At 43.4% G+C, this 20,438-nt stretch overlaps 1 protein-coding gene across 2 annotated transcripts in view; it reads left to right on the forward strand.

The window, feature by feature from the left end:
• LOC116841736 (E3 ubiquitin-protein ligase TRIM9) overlaps positions 1 to 19,894 on the forward strand; it is a 117,085-nt gene extending 97,191 nt beyond the window's left edge. For both annotated transcript variants that reach the window (XM_032810044.1, XM_032810045.1), the window contains 4 exons: positions 7,026 to 7,198; positions 13,524 to 13,662; positions 14,680 to 14,910; positions 16,096 to 19,894. In XM_032810044.1, the coding sequence (XP_032665935.1) occupies positions 7,026 to 7,198; positions 13,524 to 13,662; positions 14,680 to 14,910; positions 16,096 to 16,424 (872 nt within the window). In that variant the 3' untranslated portion in view covers positions 16,425 to 19,894. The remainder of the gene's footprint in view (positions 1 to 7,025; positions 7,199 to 13,523; positions 13,663 to 14,679; positions 14,911 to 16,095) is intronic.
• Positions 19,895 to 20,438: the final 544 nt, after the last annotated feature.

A 20,438-nucleotide genomic window follows, 5' to 3' on the forward strand; every position in this document is an offset into this window, starting at 1 on the left:
CTCTCTCTCTCTCTCTCTCTCTCTCTCTCTCTCTCTCTCTCTCTCTCTCTCTCTCTCTGCCTCCCTCGCTATAGCACCCTTATCGGTGCGCCCTTTTTCCATGTTCCTCCTCGCAAAGAGAACAGAATGAACGAGAGAGTCTGCACGTATCGGATATCGGCGCGGCGCGGCGCGGCGCGGCGCGTCTCGTGCCGTTCGATAAATCACTCCGATATGGGCATAAAGTTTCGCTGGCGTGTCGATTCGCGTCGGGCCCCATTGTAAAGCTGTAAAAAAGAGCGGCCGTAACATTTTTTAGCCGCGAACGTTGTTTCCGCGCGTCTCCGCGTCGGGCTGCGCCTTCGGCCTGAAGATCTTCGAGTCACTCGCGCGCACCTGTCCTGCCCATTAATTTCCGCTTTTACGAGCGCACCCTCGTAAAAAGGAGGATGATCGATACTTCATGTGTTCTCTTCCTCTCTCTTTCTCTCTTCCTCCTCCCTATCTCTCTCTTTCCCTTTCTGTCCCTCTCCCTTTATCTCTTTCTCGCGACTCTTTCAGCCAGTTTTTAATTGACGCTGCGGGTGACCGTTACCGCGCTCGCCTCGCTCTCTCTTCGCCTGGATTCTTGTCGTTATTAGGTTGGCTCATAAAACTACGGACATGGTATTTCGGTATTTCGAGTTGTTACGCGTCGTATCGCTTGAATTTAATTAACGCGGATACTTGCGGATTAATCGCTACTTTAATTAAGTTTTACTGTTGCGTTATGGGACACGTTGATCTTCCGGGCACCTGAGGATCGCTGAGGCTTGTATTAATATTTGTCACCTGGAACTTGTCTCACGTGAGATACTCCGATTTTTATTCAGAGTTAAATCCAAGTTTTTTTTATTTGAATTATGATACATGCGATATGTACATCCGTGATCGCGATTCAGACTGGAAGACCTTCATCGTAATATTCAGAAACTGCAAATTCGAGTATCTCACTTGAGAGACAAATTTCAAGTAATAACTATTAATACGGATTCATAGAACATACTGCGTATTTTTACTATTTCAAAGTGAATCAGTATGTTTCTGATTGAATCAGTAAAAGACTAATACACCGATGATTAATGAACACTGATTTTCATTGAAAACACTCCGAGTTTACTGCTTTATCTTATTTCTCACTGATTTTGATCAGTGGAAGCAAGATTTCATTGATAAATCTATAGTAGATCAATTTATTATACATTATACCAAATCCAAACTTATGCGTTTATGACAACGGGATTAATAGCTCCTACGCATCCTGCGTGCAATGACACTGTCTGTGTTCGCGAAATGTGTCAATAATAGGAATAGCTGCTACAAACTGATCCAAACAGAGAGATTTTACTGATTGCAATACTATACTTATAATTGAACCACTACTAGTTATGAGTATAGCATAATGACAAGATCGAAGGACAGAGACATACCAAGTCAAATGCCTTTTCTGTTCAACAGAAGAGAGCGGTGTAGGACAAATAAAAAGAAGAATGTGAAATATGACAAAAAAAAGAAACCACATTGATCATGTGATTACTTCTCCTCTTTCGTTTTTCTCATCAGACAGTTAGAAAATATCTTACTCCCTATTGCTTTTTTTTACTAAAACTGATTTTATTCCTCCTACAACAATGCGTAGTCTATTCTACATGTCTATGACTTCAGTACGATATAAAGTAGGAGTTAGAGTGATACACGCACCATATTCTTCCTATCTTTCTATGAAAAACAACTATCTAAAATTATAAAGGTTGTTTCTAAAAAATATATTTCTCTCGTAATTGATAAAATATTTGGTGGTGGAGGTTTCTATTTTTGTTCCGCAAAAAGCCGCGATCAGCGGAAAGTTAAACGAATCGCGCGCGAGTCACCGAAAGAAACAATCGCGCTTCGACATTGAGTAACGCTCTAGGGATGTCGCAGTCTGCCGCTGATCGCGCCGACGTAAAATCCGACGAAATCCGGGATAATCGATAGTAATGTCGACGGCACAGCGCGGGGGAGTGCGGCGCGGTAGAATTCACCGTCCGAACGGCTCCATCGAGGCTCCACGTCGGATTACACGAGTTTTTGGCTCGCGATAAGCGTTGGCGAAACAGCGTGAGTTTATTCCCCGCCGCGTCGGCGTTTTCGCCTATTTGGCATAAACGACTTTTCTCTCGGTGCGCGCGTTTTGTTCCGTCGGCTTTCACCGCACCGCGTAAATTACGCGATCTTACGCTTACCCGGGAAATCCGAGTCGCGCGCTATTCTCCCGCCGGGTTACCGTATAAACGCGAAATCGCTCTCTTATTTACAAAATTATTTTGCCACCCCGGCGAACGAAATGTTTCCCAGCTGTCGCGCCATCATGGCGTGTGCGGATAAACAAGCGTCGTTATTTATAACATTCCATGTTTTCGAAGTGCACCCGCACGGGGGCAGCGACATTTTCTCCACCGCCCCATTGCACGCTTGGCGTTTACTTAACAATGAAAATACGGGATAACGAATGTTTCTCAAGACGATCTCTTAATTTGCGTTAAGACTCCGGTGGCTCGGCGCTGAGCACAGTTGTGTAACACTCGTGCCATTAGCCTAATTTCATAACGCAAAACACCGCAGGGACCTTAGCGTGCGGTAGAGCGGAACGGCTCTCTCCAAGGATACTCCGAACTCCGTGACGATTCGCTGTCAAGCATGAAGCCGGTTAATTATGCATACACATGTTAAGCCTTCCTTGACGTAGCGAGTTGGCGAAACGCTGTTCCTGCTGTTTTGTCTGTGTTTATGCGCACATATATGGAGTTAGCGAGCCAAACTTTGCGACGCGCGTCGCTCGAATTCGCCCCCGTCAGCTTCGCGTTACTTCACTCTGATATATTCTATCTGATATATTCTATCTGATATATTTCGCGAAGCTGCAATTTAACGTGTAAGTTTTACGCACTCGCTATCTCGATCCCTCTGCCGTAATAAGCTTCTCACGTCATGATGTGACAGCGAGTCTCCTGATATCAACTCTCGCCGCGCATATCGCTGTGACTGAATTTCCCGGAAATTCAGTCATAACGATATTTGCCAAATAATAACATGTTATTATTAAATAATTTGTTATTTACAACGTCATTATTATTGTTTATAAATTATAATAATAGTATTTATAATTTACAATAACACAATATCGATTATTAATGTCGTTGTACAGTTATTGTTAATAATGCGTAATAATATTTGTGTATAATAATATTTCGTAAATCAATAACGTTTGCGGAAATATCTGGCGCTTCTGAATTAAATCGAGTCGCCTAGCACCACATGTACTGTAATGTTTAGTAGGATCTCTCTTCGTGGATTTTCAGGTTTCTTTTTGTGGATAGCGACGTGCAATGCGCTCGAATTTCGCCGACTTCACACGCAATCGTTGTGTTTATTGATTCGTAACTTCAAAAAACTAGTCTCGCAGAAAATTATCTAGTTACAAGAAATTAGCTAAGATGGGTAAATAACTAGCAAACGCTGCGAAATCGCACATGTCATGCATTTAATCGGGTAATATAAATGACAGAGACAGAATTTCTGAACTATTTATGACATTTAGCAAGAAAGTCTCTCTGTGTGGCGCCCATTCAGATTAAAGCCAGTCACATTTTTGCTAAATAAAAATCGACCGTGGCAGACAAAAAACTAACGACGAGAGACGAGCGAACGTATAATCCTCACATCCATCTAAATTTGCTTGCAGATATTGCTAGAATGCTGCTGCTGTAAATTCCACGCACTACAACGCGATTTTCTAGCAAATGCAAAAAACAATGATAAATTTCAACTATGATATTTAGAATTTTGGAATTTAAAATTTGAAATTTAGAAGATCAGAGTAGCGAAATATTTCCTTTTTAGTGTAATAATAATTACAGCCCTTTCTATGACGGGCTGCATCTTCTTTATAGAAAAATGCGATCCTTTTTTGCATTGTATACCGAAAAAACGTCGAATTCACGAGTCAATCCCGTCGAAATCGGAAAGATGATTAGTTTTGCGCGGCTTTCACTTCATGAAATTATCGATGGGAGTAGTTTTTCATTTGCGCGAATGCGCACTACGAACGCAATCAAAATCCCGCTTTTCGTATTTTCTGCGAAATACATACGCTTTTATTGCGATTACGCGCGATCGCTGCTGATCAATTCATCCTGGCCCGTCCATTTTTGGCCAGCGCGCACGAAGAGAGCAGAGTTTATCTAATTCAAAATTGATATTAAGCTCTGCGTGTATCGGGTAGCAAACAGAGGGAAAAATCGGTCAAAAATTGCTGAAAAAAAGTGAGAGAGCGTGGGCGGCGTTAATTAAAAAATGACGCGGTCCGAAAGCGGCACTTTGCGTCGGAAAGTTGGCTCGGTCGGTTTTTGTGACTTGACCGTATCAAACGGCGCGGCAAAAAGGCCGCGATAAACTTTCGGGACATATTCGCGTTTATTCGACTGCGGCCACATCTCGACGTATGTTTGCCAAGCCGGCCTCTCGCTTTTTTGGCGCGTGTTTACCTCTCGGCGTGTCGTCAGGCCGACGAGGGCCGTCCGATCGACGACCGAAACGGACAGGACGGGAAGTCGCGGGCGCATCGTTGAGCGTCCTCGAGATAAGTTTGTGCGAAACCGCACGCTCGAGCTATGCGTCGAGGAAATACTTTCGGTTTATTAGTATGCCTTATACAAGTTGACCGACGACGACATGGCGTCGCACGTGGCCCATGATGGTCCCATGTAACTGGTACCGTCTCCATATGTAAAGAAATGCATTCGAGTAAATGTTACTTGCTTCAAGTATACTTTATAGGTTTACATTATCGCGAATTTGTTATAAGTTCGTCGGTCGCACCTTTATTCTGGATCTTACAAATCTGAGACAAAATTCCATGTCTACCTGAACAAAAGCACATTGCCTGGAATACAAATCACATCCGTTCTCGTCTATTTAGGCGAAGTTATCTCTTCATTACAGAAGTGTTGCTTAGAGCAGCAAATTGAAAATAACATATCATTCGTTCTTACTACAGGTTTATTTGCTGTCGACTATTTGGCCATTTGTCGCGAGTATGTTGTTAAATTAGCAAAATTTTTCTCCTTGATATAGGAAGTTTAGTATTTCAATAAAGAATATTAAATTGGAACAAAAAATTGGGTTTGCTTAGTTATATCGAGTTGAATCAACTTTTTCTTCGATAAAGTTTTATAATATTCTTGTAAAAGATAAAACTTTTTCTCTCTTGAGTACATGATAATGAGCTTTTCTCAAATTTGTGATGAGTATATTTTAAGACTATTATTAAGTTATTCTTTGTTGAAGATAACTTGCATTACTTATAAGAAGCAGAATAAATTGAGCAATCGCTTTTCTTAGCAGTGGAATGATATTTTTCTGTATGCAATGATTGCTTTTTTATGACCAAAGTAGAAAGTCTCGCCGTTTTATTAAATGGCAATTTTGTCGTGACAGTCATATCTCTCTCTCGGATGTCATATAATAGATGTGACTTCTTTATAAGAAGACGCGTCTCAAAGATTTGAAAGCAATCGTCATTTCTTTTTCCACTTAAGGTTTATTTAACGTTCGTGACTTTGAAGAATCGGAGAAAGTTATTAACAAGGAGATAAGTATCTATGATAAGTATGATTGATGCGTGTATAATATTGATCCTTATATTAAATTCACAGTGTTTCAATTTGAAGAATCGATTTGCTTCTGGTTTTTTACCGTAAAATTCATGAATTTCGAATCGATTTGGCATATCGAGGCGCCGTCGGTCCAATACATTTCTGCGGGCAGAAATCTGGATAACGGGCGTGCCGTAATTTGTGCGGCTTCAACTTGTACCTTGGACAGTCAGAATCGAATGGGATCGTGCGGTTGCGCGGCGACGAAATAGTCCCGTTCGTCGTTAGGAAACTCGCGGCAAATTTCGCCCCGAAGCCTGTTTAAATCGTGAAATTATTGCCGCCGAAGGTCATCACCGGCTTCGAGGCAAATCGGATTGGAGCCAAGTACCCGGCAAAGCGGGTTCGAATTATATTATGTTGAAATTAATCGTCAGTGATTAAAACTAGTCTGGCGGCAAACTGATAAAGCGGCACGATATCAGTGCACGATGCATTGCCTGGTTTCTCTAATTTTTTAATTCGCGGTCTTTTCATCGATATTTTCAATCGATCCCACGATTTTGCGTGGAAAGTTGAAAGCTTTCAGAGCTCTATTTGTTTTTTGTTCGATAACTTCGATAATTGTAACATCACGCAAAATAACATAAAATCGGACAAAAATATCATGCGTCTCCTCGTTGCGCGCAAATTGCCACACGTGTGTAAAGTCTACTTACATCGTGAAATTAAGCACCACTTAGATTTCATCGGATCCCTTTTTTCCCTGCTTTATCATACCTTCATTTATTTGCGCGACGAAGTTTCATTTGACTTGCGAGGAAACTTTGTCGATCCGAATTCTGCGAAGTTAAATACCTTCAGCCTCAATCCTTTCGCTAGGAAAATGTAAAATGCTTAACTACTTACCTAGAAAACTTTCTAAGTGTGTGCAAAGTTTCACCGGGCGAAGCGTCTCGCAGCTGAAAGCTTTCAGCGCGTTATATATACGAGCATAATAATCGATCTATATTCTTATTTCTTTTTGTTCTCACTGGTAAATCCTACGATGTAACATTTATTTTCCGTTACGAGAATAAGATCTCGAGCATCTTCTTACACTTTCCTGCGCGCACAGGAAAAATCGATGGCGAATTGATCGGCGAACCCGTCCGATTGCTTCCACGTGATCCCGTCTAACACGGCCAAGTTCCCCGAGTTATCGCGAATGTAACGATCTCTCTCGTCGGAGCTAAGTCCATGCTCTCTGGAAGTAAAACGGCATTATTAAATTCGACGTGTTGCCTCACTCCCATGCCTTACTCCCGTCGCATTAACAATCACACGGAAACGCGGGGCGATATTAAACGGTGCCGGTTCGCACATTTTCAGCACCCGGAGCGCCTCTGTTGATCCCCGAGGAGTGTAGTGCCGAGAATAACAGCGTCACCGTCGCCTGGCAGCCGCCACCTGGACACGGAATTATGGGCTGCGCCGGACAGAGGGGTCCCGCCATCGAAGGATACCTCTTAGAGCTGGATGACGGCTGCGGCGGGGAATTCAGGGTGAGTAAACATTATATGTATCCCGAAGGTATTGCACCGTCGAGTCCTCCTTGTCCGTCCATTCGAATCGGGATCGCCCGCGAATTCTTCAATGACACTTTACTCATCGGACCTTTCATCCTCGTTCTCGTTCTCTCCTCGCCGATGTCCAACCGCGACTGTTTCCTCGCCGACTACCCTCGGCGATACAGCCTTATCCGACGATGAAACGGCGGCAAAATTCGACGTTCTGTCGTGAAATTGTTCTGCAATCCGACGGTCGGACGATACCGAGACTCAGCTGACTCGCGATAAGTGACATTTGACGTTTCTTGAGTCCCCGATGAAAAGAGAGCGACGTGTCGCTTTTCCGTCAGGGCGCTAAGTCGTCGGGTATTTTTCGAGTATTGCGTCGGGAGAAATTGCTCTTCTCTAAATTTCTTGGGATGAAATTTCACTTAAAATGAGTGAAAAGTGGCAGTACTTTTACTCGAAGCGATAGTGAAAATACTGCTACCCGCATTCACAAGGATGAATGTTTCCCTCAAGCTTAGGAATGGATCCTAACGCCATGTTAGCCAATATTTCAATCGATTAAAGCGAATATGTTCGTCTGACGGTGAAACACAGTTGGTTGCAAAAATAAAAAAATTGCAATACTTCGAGCTGTCAGAATTGTAAGCCATTTTTACTATAGTAAAAATATGTAACTATAATTAAGAATAAAAAAATGCGTAATGTTAGGACAATTGAGGCGTAAATTAATATTAAAAATTGAGATTCAGGATCAGTTTAACGTGGAAGGTTGATTTACCGCGTACGTTATAAAAGACTGAAAAACCCATCCGGCACGTGCGATAACACTGTCAAATATTATTATCCTCTCAACATTTAGAAATCATTCGAATTGTCGAATGACTCGACAAACATTCGACTTCTTAGATAAAATTTCACTCCAGAAAATTTGCAGTGTTCGATCGAGGATAAAGGAGCGATGTAATTCTTATTTATTTATTAGAGAATCGCGACAAATCGCGACTTTGCACAGAAGAGCTATTAGAGGGTAGTAGCGGAACTAATTTTGTTGGATGCGATGGCGCGAAACTATCCACCAGTCTCGCCCTCGAAAAGTTACGACGAGTTTTCCTTGCGCTCTCGGGCGAAAGAAAGTTAGCCGTAGCGCAAAAATAGTCAAAAAGACGAATCGCATGAACGTGGCGGGAAACTCTAAAAGATTGGATGTACATGTTGGACTAAACGTGACGGTGTAACCCAGAGGGAAAGAAGATGCAAGTTCTCTTTCGCGAAATGTACTCGTTAAAATTCTACAATAGCTCTCTCGCACTTGACTATCTCTTCTTGTTTTTCTGAGATGCATATTTGAATACAAACTTGTTAAATTTTCAGGTTTCTTGGAAGAATAAAATATCGCGCGTGAAAAAAAAATATAACAAGTTTAAAAGTGATTTAAATCGAATTTTCTCGTAGCTTGTTTACGTTATTATCCTAAACTATTGTCTATTATTAGTTTTTCACTGCAGGATATGCGTCTGCATAATTTCATCCGCGTTTGATGCTCAACTTCAAATTTTATCATGACTTTTCATAAGACAAAATAAAAATTCTCCCAGATACAATATAAATTCTGTTTGGAATACCAAAATTTGTCTCAAAATTGTAAATTCCAACTGTAACTATTAATACTAACTGAGAATTCCATTCTTGTCTTAAACATAACTTTCTTTGTCTAGAATCGAAATAGAAGTATTATAGAAATTCGTGATTTCTTTCAGTTGGTAATGTCGGTATACTTATATGGTACTAAACAGGGAATTCCATTTTTATATTAATTATTGTATTCAATACAATGAATTATTAAAAAATAGAATACTTTCAAAACGTTTTGAGCTGAATTTCACTGAATAATGGAATTATTTGGAAAGTCAACATGTCTTATTCAATGCTAAAATAAAATCGGGAGAAAATATTTAGAAAACTTTAGGCTCCCAACATATGCCCAATTTTACCAATGTCGATTAAGTCTTAATCTGAGTTTAAACTGTTTTTAGACAAAGATTTAAACTCAAATTAAGATTTAATCGACGTTTAAGGACGTTGGTGAAATCGGGCCTTGCATGTTTGAAACATTAGACTTCTATCCAGAGCCAATTTTTTGGGAAATCGATTCCAATTAGATCACAAGAAATTTTTTATGCAGGTACCCTGTCCAAATAGATCCCCAGATACTACCGTTTAATAAAACCGCGGAGGTGAAATATATAAAGCCGCCTTTCAATTTACCGGAGGATAATACCGGCTATCGTGTGACACTGAAGCGCGGGCGGAATCAGAAAATAAAAAAAAAAAGAGGAGAGAGAGAAAAACGACGGTGACACGATCATAAAGTCCCTACGATGGAAATTTGTTGCGCGCTGCGAAATGAATATTGATGCCGATCGGCCATAAAGTTTACGTTCTCCCCATAGAGATTTTCGTTACGCCACTCGCATCTCGTTGCATCGTACGGGACGAATCGCTCGCACGAGCCGCAGCCTGCTTCGCGAAGGGCGACGTATATCCATTCGGGTGCGTTTCCGGCCTGGCGAGGTCGCACGTCGCATTTATTCTCGGGCCGGACTTTGCCCGCCGGCCTCGGTTACGCCGTCTTTCGCCTTTTATTGATCGTAAACGCGGGCGGTAGCGGACACCCTGCCTGAAAACGTGGTAGCGATTACGGCTAATAACTCAGTCTAAGCAGCGCGCAGACCGCGGCATAAAAGTCGGGATTAAAGGGTAGCCTCTCTCCCGGAGCGAATTCAGGGCGCGAGATTGAGAAATTTGGGAATTAGCGCGCCGAATAAAAAGGGAATTTGGAGCACTAAATTTCTCTCAGTCTCGGGACACTTGCAGCAGCAGTGGAAGCAGCAGAGGCAGCGCGTCCGGGAGAAAGCGCGAGGCGATAATATCTCTAATTATCCGCGCGATAAGAAAATTATGCGCGGCGTACGGGATTCGTTTTCACACTCGAGGCCGAAATTTCCGGGGTATGCACGATCGTAGCGGAAGCTGCCTCGTGAATGAAGATCTCCGCCTCACGGTAAATAAAGATTCGCCATTGAAAGCGCTAATTGAAAACCGTAATTCCAAGATTCCGGGCTTACACGTGAGAAACGAGCGATCCTCCCGGACGACGGCAATTATTAATTGCCCGTCGCGATATAGTCCCGTTCATTACAAGTTTTTATCAAATGACGGTAGTTCGAACCGTCGTTTGCCACATAATCCACGATATTAATGTGGAGCAATCTACTGGCGGCGGTCGAGTTTCATAAGGCTTTGTCTACCACCGTCCTGAAAGGAAATAAAATTGCACGAGGAGAGGAGAGAGAGCCACTTGATATTACAAAACTCGACGCCTCTTCGCCCGACGTCATTTTAATATCGACGATTCCCGCCGCCACGAGTGCTGGAATACTGCGAGAGAAAAGAGAACAAGTAAAGAATATACAAGTATAGAACAAGTAAAATAAAATTAATTAAAGTACAGAAGTATAGAATTAAGTACAATAGAGGTATCTGCTGTTTTGTTAATGGGGATCGCGGTGGTAAATTTCACGAGTACAATAACAACTTCTGGTCGTGCTGAATTATAGAAAATCGTCCGTTTTATTATTAACGCATCCTCCCTCGCGCGGGATTACACGATTATGGGAGGGGTGTGTGTGTGCGCGCTTTATTATTAAAGCACTTCGAGCGAGATTACTCATCCCTCGTGCCTTTCAAGTCCGCCCCATCGGAATCGGCCTGCGCGCGAAACATAATGCTAAATCCGCGAGAGATTCGACGAGAATAGCACGTAGTACGTCGTCGTGCCGTGTATGAATTCACACTGAACGTGCTCCAGGCCGGGCTTGTAAATCGTGCGTCTAAATTTTCATGCTTTGTTAATAATGCACCCGGCGGCGTTGCGATACGGCGCTCGTTAACGAACGGGGCGATACCGCGAATATAAATCGTCCTCGTTGTCGGCGCTCTCTTCGTCCTCCCTGGCCCCCCTTTGCGCCGTCCGTCGCCAGTCCCCCTGGCGGCCATCGGGATCGCGGGCGACCCATCCTCCTCCTTTTAATATTTAAATCGAGCTCGTTCTCGCGGCACGACGCCTCGGGTTTCCCGGTTTCTGGTTTCCGCTTCCTCGTCGTTCGTCGCCGCTCCTGCGAAATTGTTCCGCGAGCTTGCGGCAGACATCACCGCCAGGATCCGTCCTTTGAGTTCCTCGCGTAGTAAGGTGTCGAGTGAAATTTTAATTAACATTGTCTGGACGGGATTATCAATATGTTATTGCGTGGATTGTTGTTTGCTTATATTTGACGCCGGCTGAGGATGATCCAAAGCGAGATCAAAGTGTACTTATCGTAATTAATTTGATCTTGTTTGATATATTTGTATTTACATTTACTTCTATTATGAAGAGGGATTATTTTAATATTTCGCTCTAAGATCAGCTTTTGGCTTTTACAATTTACTTTATTATTCATATTTATTCATTTTGTGTAGTTGAACATATGATTACACGGAAAAAAAGATTTGGTTGAACTAACAAAATATCTGGTCGAATATGAACGATCCAGAAATTCCGATTGAAGTAACCCGAATTCTGTTTAAGTTAACAAGATTTTTGGTAGACTAACCAAACATGTCTGGTTATTTAACCAGACATGTCTAGTTAAATAACCACAGACATGTTTGGTTAATCTACCAAAAATCTTGTTAACTTAAACAGAATTCGGGTTACTTCAATCGGAATTTCTGGATCGTTGATATTCAATCAGATATTTGGTTAATTCAACCAAATCTCTTTTTTCCGTGTAATTTTTTTCTGTCGATATATCTGATTCTGAGGCACGCATCTTCTGGTGAATCTTATGCTTTATTCAAGCCTCGGTAAATTATTTAGTAGCGTTGCAATCTCGTATGTAATTTTTATTCGTAGTTTTCGTTATCAGACAGGAAATTGTATCGCGAATGTTATCAAATATAAAGGGAAATATACGTCCATCACAAAGAACAGTTTATTGAAATAAATTCTTCGTATGATTTCGATGGTTGGCGAGACTTTTATCTCGACGTAAACCTGATAACCTCGGCTTGTTTATCTGTCGGCCGGCCAATCGATGTTAGCTTGACGTTTCCTTTAGGAAAGTCGACACGACGGGGAAACTCCGCCGGTTATCCGCCATTCTCGTTTATCCAGCTCCTAGACGAGCGACGACAAGATTCGCCGGAATCGCTCGCCGCAGTGGACTGGAGTTTTCCTCGATCTGAACTAAACATTTCAATCTAAACTTTGCAGAGAAAATCGACAGTCTTCTTTTCTTCTTGAGTATTCTTATCGAGTAATGAAATATCACTCCAAAGAGTAGTGTTCGTGTTTGTTATGTAGGCGCACATTAATGAATAATAAAGACTCAGTTCCAGTCGTGGACGTAGAAATAATATAAGTATATCTTTATGTAGTTTACTATTGCATCGGTCAACAGTCCATTTTGCATCAGAGATAAAAGTCACCAATACTTATTAATTTTGCTGAATCCAAAAATAGCAAGCAAAGTGTTTCGTTGGTAACGATTTTAGAGATGCACGACATTGGGTTTTTACATGTTTTTCTCTAAAATTATTATTGTAGGAATTTGAATTTTTCACGTGATCGCCGACTGATTGTCGAATCTTTTAGAATTATGTTATTGCAGTATTATTGTTACTAAACAAACGAGAATAGTAGACGGAGTCGCGAGTCGCCTATTGTTGAAGCGGAAGACGCACGAGCGAACAAAAGACATCGAGGAATCAGGCCGTCAAATAAACAAAACGAAGTTTAGATTTCTTGTGTGCTATAATCTCATAAACTTGTAAAGCATATGAATCATACATCGGATGCAAAGTGGAAGATGATAATAAGATTTGAATCACTCATTTATTATTGTAAAACTTGCACATCGACCTTGCAGTACTGGTTAAAGGGTCCAAATCGATCTTCCTCAAAAATTGTTACAAACTAAATTCGTTTATTACTGTTTTCTTGTTCAGGGCGTTTGAATTGGGCGAAAGATATACTAAAAGTTTGCTCGGCGCAAACAAAAAGTTAACAATTATTAGCCAAATAATTGTTCGTAAAGAAACTCGGTTGCGTTCCAAAGAAAATTCTCCGATTACATCATTTCTGAAACGATGCAATTAATCACACGTGCGATACATTGCTTCTTTGCGTGTTCAATTAGCGGAAACGGTTATCCGATCACGGTTTCAGGTCGCGTATTCACGAGTGTCCCGTTTGAAATCTGATTCGCAGGAGGTGTACTGCGGCCGTGAGACGATCTGTACGGTGGACGGGCTGCACTTCAACTCGCTCTACAACGCCAGGGTGCGGGCGTTCAACAGCGCGGGCGAGGGCGAGTACTCGGAGCTGATCGGCCTGCAGACCGCGGAGGGTGAGATTCTACCTTTCTTTTTTGCAACCCCCTGCTGGAGGGGGAGGAAAGGCCTCGGCTGGAAAATCGGCTTCGGTGTTGCATGGAAGACGAACGATCGTGACCGACGTCGATTTTCCAGCTGCGCGTGTTTTTCCGCGGCGCGATCGCGTGATCGATGAGATGGACGTTGGACGGACGGAAAATTGCGATAGCGTTTTTCACCGTGTGACGTCCGCGGAATAATGCGGGCGACAATTACGAATGATTTCGAGAGGAGAGACACTTTTATTCGCGCGTCAGCTTCGAAAACCGACGTCCCGGAAATGCAATTATCGACTCGGTTATTACCTGTCATTTAACTTGGCCAATGCTATTTTTATCTTCAATTCCTTCACTATCCGAAGCGAGGAATTAGGTCCATGCTGTTGTCATTTAGTTATCGAACCATTCACGGACCATTCATTCATTGCGCTAAAAATTGTGAACGCTGATTCTGAAATCATTTTTTTGTGGGTTAAATATTGACTAGTACTATTTCTCATTACATTATTGTGAATAAATCGCTAACATGTTTAGAAGAAAGTTATTTTTTCCACACATACTAAATGCAAGTCACCCAGTATTCGTCGTGCGAAGCTAAATCGGCAATCATGTTGCGACGAAACCTAAATCGAAGTCTTAAATTATTTAATACGGCGGAAGAGAGGGTGGGACGTTCTATCGCCCTTCTCGCGTTAAATCTCACAATCGCGTCACGTCGACTTCCGTATCGAATACTTCAATTATTTAGCGACGCAGAAAATCACACATCCCTCCTTCGTTCGTCCTTCTTCCCGCATTAAGATTCCACAATCCCGTCACGTCGTTATATTAACATCGAGCGGTGCGACGTCGAATTCCCAATATAATCCCGCACCCGATACAGCCTGCGCGCTCGCGCCCGCTCGAACGTGTAGTTCGTTAAGCGTGCTTGCGGATCGAGTTCGCGGAATATTAATCGAAGCTACAGCGAGGCGTACCCTCTCTGGTCGACAGTGGCGTGGTTCTCGTGGGCGACCGGGGCAGCCGGCATACCGCAGGAGGTGTCCATATCCGAGGACGCGATGAGCGCGTCCTGCGAGGGCTACGAGCATCGCGTGGTCCTCTCGAGTGTCGGCTTTTCGCGGGGTGTGCACTATTGGGAGCTGACCATCGATCGATACCACAGTGACACCGATCCGGCCTTCGGTATCGCTCGGGCCGACGTGTCGCGCGATCAGATGCTGGGTAAGTCCTTCTCCTCTTACTCCTCTCGCCTCTGCCTCTATCCCGAAGCGGAAAATGTCGTGTGGTTTAGCCGGCATCGATGAAATATTCATGCGTCACCCGGTACACCCCGGAGATCCCCAGTTTGTCGAAATTCGGAGGCGATATATATATATATATATATATATATATATATATATATATATATATATATATATATATTTCGTTTTCCTCCTCTATTCCTTTCTCTTTCTCTCTCTCTCCCTCTCTCTCTCTCTCTCTCTCTCTCTCTCTCTTTCTATCTATCTATTTGTACCTCTCATTCTCCGTGTCGCCCCGGATGAGGGTGACAACGACGAAGAGATTCAAGATCGGAAAGTGCTCGACCGCGGTTGTGCAACGAACCGGAAGAGAGGGTTACTTTAATCCACGGACACGCGAAACCGGGTCAACGCTCTTAGAGTTGATGAAATCCGAAGACCGCTTAGCCTAATGGATTTGACGGAAATTTATTGTACGGCAACTCTAACATTACGTCTCTCGTGATGTTTTGCGTAAATGCACACCTTTCCTAATGTTTTTCACAAACTTTAATACCAAATTAACAATTACTGCCTTCATCCATTCCAATCGCTCTAAACTAAGAGAAAGTATAGCAGCCTAAACTATATCTCGGAGGTGTCAGATCAAGCTTAGTAAAAAATAATCTGAAACATCTTCAAACTATTGCATTTTAACCAAGGCACGAAGGATTCTTTCTTTGCACGATACTCCTCCTGTCTGTCCTTTGTATGACACTCCAAACCAAGAAGAAAATATAGCAGAGTCTAAGCTATATTGGAGCCCTTAAGTTTAACAAAACCAATCTGAAACACCTCAACCATCACACCTCAACCAAGGCACGAAAGATTCTTCCTTTGCACGATATCTGTCTGTCCTTTGCATGGCACTTCAAACCAACAAGAAAATATAACAGTCTAAACTGTACATTGAAGCTCTCAGATGTGTCAAGCTTAACAAAACCAATCTAAAACATCCTCAAATCATCGCACCTCAACCAAGACACGAAGGATTCTTTCTTTACACGATATCCATCCTGTCTACGCTTTGCATAGTAGATAATTCGTTGCGAGCACACAGCTCGGCCTGGACATCTCCCACCCCTCGAGGTGGCTAAGTACGATGTTGCGAATCGTTTGTCCGTAGGTAAGGACGATAAGGGATGGAGCATGTACATAGACCGACAACGCTCGTGGTTCATGCACGGTGGCGGTCACGCGCAAAGGACGGACGGTGGCGTTCAGCAAGGCTCGACTGTCGGCGTGCTCCTCGACCTCGATACCACGCACACGCTACGCTTCTTCGTCAACGATCAGCCGCAGGGTGGTATTGCCTTCCGCGATCTCTACGGCGTCTTTTACCCGGCGGTCAGCCTGAACCGCGGCGTCACGGTGACCCTCCACACCGCCTTGGACGTGCCGCGTCACCTGCTGGCACTTCACGAAGAATACGTTAGCGACATCGTTCAGAGCTAGGGGTACCTTAACGTCCTCAAGAAAGGTCTGTCGCAGGAGATTGGCGCGCCCTTAGGCTCGGTGTACGTCGACCGGTGCAGGGACTTCGAGTCTGTGGGTCAGTTATTGGAGAGGATCGTCGAGGAAAGTCCGGTTGACGTTAACTAATCGACAGATCGTTCGCGCAAGGCCGACGATCGATTGTAGTCTCGGCTTTCTACGACATTTCTTGGTCTCACGTCGCCGAGATCTCCCACAATCAGTCTAAAACGTCTAACGATCCGAATGGAAACGTTTTTCGATCCTATCGCGAGATTGCGCGGCAAAAAGGAAATAGTTCAGTGTTCAGTTTCCTCGGGGACAACGATATATGTTATGCGTATATATGTACGTTAGATTTACCTCAAATACGTGCACTCGCATCGCCCATGTTGAAAGGAAAATATTCATTGCGAATACCCGCGATCTTCTGCAGTTGAGGAGGGTATTTTCCGGCGGGATGGGAAAATGTTGCTCGTAAACTCTCGGCCAGCGTAATCGCGAGAGTTAAATGAGGACTGGTCTAACTTTTTATTCACGACTCGAGAATTTGTTGTCCCCGAGGATGTTAATCTGGACGAAATTCGTTCCGTGTTGTACTCGCTTGAATATAAACGGATTCCACGAGAGGAATAACGATTCAACAGGTCCAGAAACTTGGGCGAGAAGAGGTTTCCGAGGGAGGCGTAAACCGTTGACCTTTTCGGATCCGCCTTGTTCAAGAAACTGAAACTTAGAATCGAGACTGCAGTTGAAATCGGAATCACTTTCTCGATTTCACCCGCGCGATCGAGAATCGCGCTGAACGGAGAACATCGACAATATCGATCTCGAGTCGCGAACAGCCAAACGAAAGAAAAGAAAATACAGGACATATTTTAAGATTACTCAATTGTACCGAAGAAAGAAAGAGAGTAAGCAAACAAGCAAGCAAGAAAAAAAGAAAGAAAGAAAGACTACTTTATTCCGGAGAATCAATGAGACTGAAATATATCATTCACGCACACGTCGCGCGATCCACGAATAATATCTTACGTTAAGATAAAAGAGATACCAACATAAAAAGATCCCTCCGACACGCAGCAAATCAGTCCATTTTTTACTTAGGCCGTACTCCACGAGGGCAGAGCAAAGAAGATATTTTTTCCTAATGCTCCTAAAGTACATTTCTTTATCTCAATTGATTGTCTCGACGAAAGAGCTAACGCGCTTCGGAGGGCCGTGTCACACACGTCGGTTTAACTAACTTCAACTCCTCGTCTACACTGTAGCCGATGTCGTACGATCTAAAAAGATGTGCATTCGTTGGCCAAATTAACAGATACTCAACCGATGACGGCCCTCGGAAACAAGGAGACGTCCATTAGCAAATAGCCAAGTGTCGTCGCCGACGAACTTTGTTGAGAATCGTGTGACAGGAGACGCGATCGATCGGTCGATCCTGTGAGAAGAGTCGCCCCGAATAAAGCGTATCTCAAATTGCGGAATTTACCGGTTGATAGAGGGAGAAGAACTTGAGCGACGTATCGTTCGCTCTCCGGTAGTCTCTCTCGATACTTTGGTTAGGGAACGGCAGTTCTTAGGATTTCTTACTCTGGGGAGTGGAGTCGAGACGGTGCGCGAAGAGAGCACCTCGAGGGCCGGCACAGAGGCCATCGAGAAGGACCTCGAGTACCTTTTTCCGTAGCGTGCGCCAGGTAGACGATAAAGAAGCTCGATGGTTGCGCTCCCACCGTGCGGTGTCTGTCGTGCCCTTTCGTTTTTTTTTTTTGTCGATCGCGTAATTAACTCTTTCAGCACTTGCCGTCGTATACATGAGGGACGCTCGCGACGATTTATCGATGGCGAGGTATCGTTGGCTTCGTTAGCTGTTGATATACGCGTCATTGTTGAGGGCACTTTGTACATGTAAGAAAAAAGTTTGGATTAATCGAATATCTGGTGAAATACGAGAGCAAATATCTAGAATTTTTGTTGAAAAGTTTCATCAGAATTCTGTTCAAATCAACAAGATTTTTAGTTAACCAGAACTTACGACTGTGTCGAACTGCTGAACAGTTTTGCAAGTTAAGACTCCTGGATACTTGAGTCGTCCTTCTTTTTTTTATGACGTCAGAAGCAAGAAAACGTATGCTAAAAATTCTTGCGAAATACGTCGAGATAAAAAGATATATCCACAGAATGATACTTGCAATCGATTAAGCACACCTCTAAAATATTTCGAACGCTTTTCTTTTGCTCTAACAATCAATAAATAACCATAAAATTAATGTGACAACTGTATTTTTTAACCTAATTTCCTCGTTAGTCTGTCATATTTATTTTACGATTATTTATGTTATATTATGTCAAATCTGATTTGGTTAATTAGAATCTTGTTGACTTGAACAGAATTCTAGTTATTTCAAACGGAATTCTGATTCCTCCATATTTTTCACCACCATTTTTCACAGATATTCGATTAATCCAACTAAACTTTTTTTCCGTGTACATTCACGATATTAATGACTACGTCGGCATGATATAACCTTCCTGTATTTTACAAAATAATTGAGCAATTTTTCGATGGGAAGATAGTATACTGCCTAAAGATGTACTTTCTGTTTTACAATGAACATAAAATTTATTTCTCCGGTTAACACATTTCTCTCGTTCACCGAGCTGAAGCGAACGGAGTGCAGGACTCGGTATTTCGTGGACTTCCATGTACTTCCGTGTTTAAGCCGGTGCTGAAACAGTTAATGGCCGGACGAGGTCGCGAGCATTGAGTTCCCCGATCGAACGCTGACGAGGTCGACGCGATCGACGACGACGACGACGAGGTGGCGGAGGATCGGCCACGAAGGCCGATAATTATCCAGCCGGCGAAGAATCGGAATTCTGTCCAGGACAGAGCTGACCGGACGATTCTTCGTTCGGTTTGCGCGATCGACAGATCGCTCGATCGTCCACCCATTATCCATATCGACACACGTATAAGTGTAATCGCATAGGCGTTAAGCTCTATTAAAGCGTATAGAACAGTAAGGCGTATAAAACAGTGCTGCCGCGGCTTTAGTGTACAATAACGAATCGAGTATACGTTTTCTAGTCTTTGATAGAGACCCGATCGAACCCATCTCACCCGTCTGTTTATCCTTCCTCGTACCCCGAAATCCCGCTGTTTCTTTCTTTTTTTTACGACTTTGTATCTTGACAGTCAGGAGAACAACAGGACGTTTGGTCCCTGATCGCGCCCGTAGACGCGAATTCTCCGTTATATTCCGACGTAACGATAAGCCGGAAGCGTCGTCCTGCAACGGACGTCGCGTTGTTTGCAACAAGCGCGCACCCCTTCCGGCGCCGTGTACATAATTGTACATATACGTATGACTATCGATTGTAACGCCGATGAATTTGCCGATTGTACCATTTACGACTGTATCGGATCAATAAAACGCAACGAAAACGCCCGTGCGACTCGTGCCGTACTCGTGACCCCTCGATTCTCCCTGATTCCGCCCTCTTCGTTCTCTTCGTCCTGTCCAGTGGTGGATTAAGATACTTGGAGGTCCCGCGTGTATCACGGAGGATATTGAATCAAGGAAATTTCATGAGGAGCATTAAATATTACCGCTTCGTTAACGTTAACTATTGACGTTAATTATTGACATCGGGAATAACACGTGTTCTCTCATGATATATATTCAACGATTACGAGAGGAAGTTCGCGCATTTCGCGTGCGAAAATACCAATTTCGATATAAATATTGTGGAATGAGAGTTTGCGCTGCGCATTTCAAGGAGCCAACCGCGCGAGTCATACCCTCGTACGGTAATCCACCACCGGTCCTGCGCCCTCCCACCCCTCCACTTCGCCGCCGCTTTTCGTTCATTTGATCTGAAACTTTTGCAACACCTCTTCAGGAAGTTCTCTCGCCGGCTCCCGCAAATTGCAACGAGTGCCGGCCGGGAGGGAAAGATCCGGCGGAAAGCGCGGCGCGAGTTGCGTCTGGG

The sequence above is a fragment of the Odontomachus brunneus genome, unplaced genomic scaffold (assembly GCF_010583005.1).
Source record: "Odontomachus brunneus isolate Ranch 3 - 2012 unplaced genomic scaffold, Obru_v1 Obru_scaffold_018, whole genome shotgun sequence".
Taxonomy (NCBI): domain Eukaryota; kingdom Metazoa; phylum Arthropoda; class Insecta; order Hymenoptera; family Formicidae; genus Odontomachus; species Odontomachus brunneus.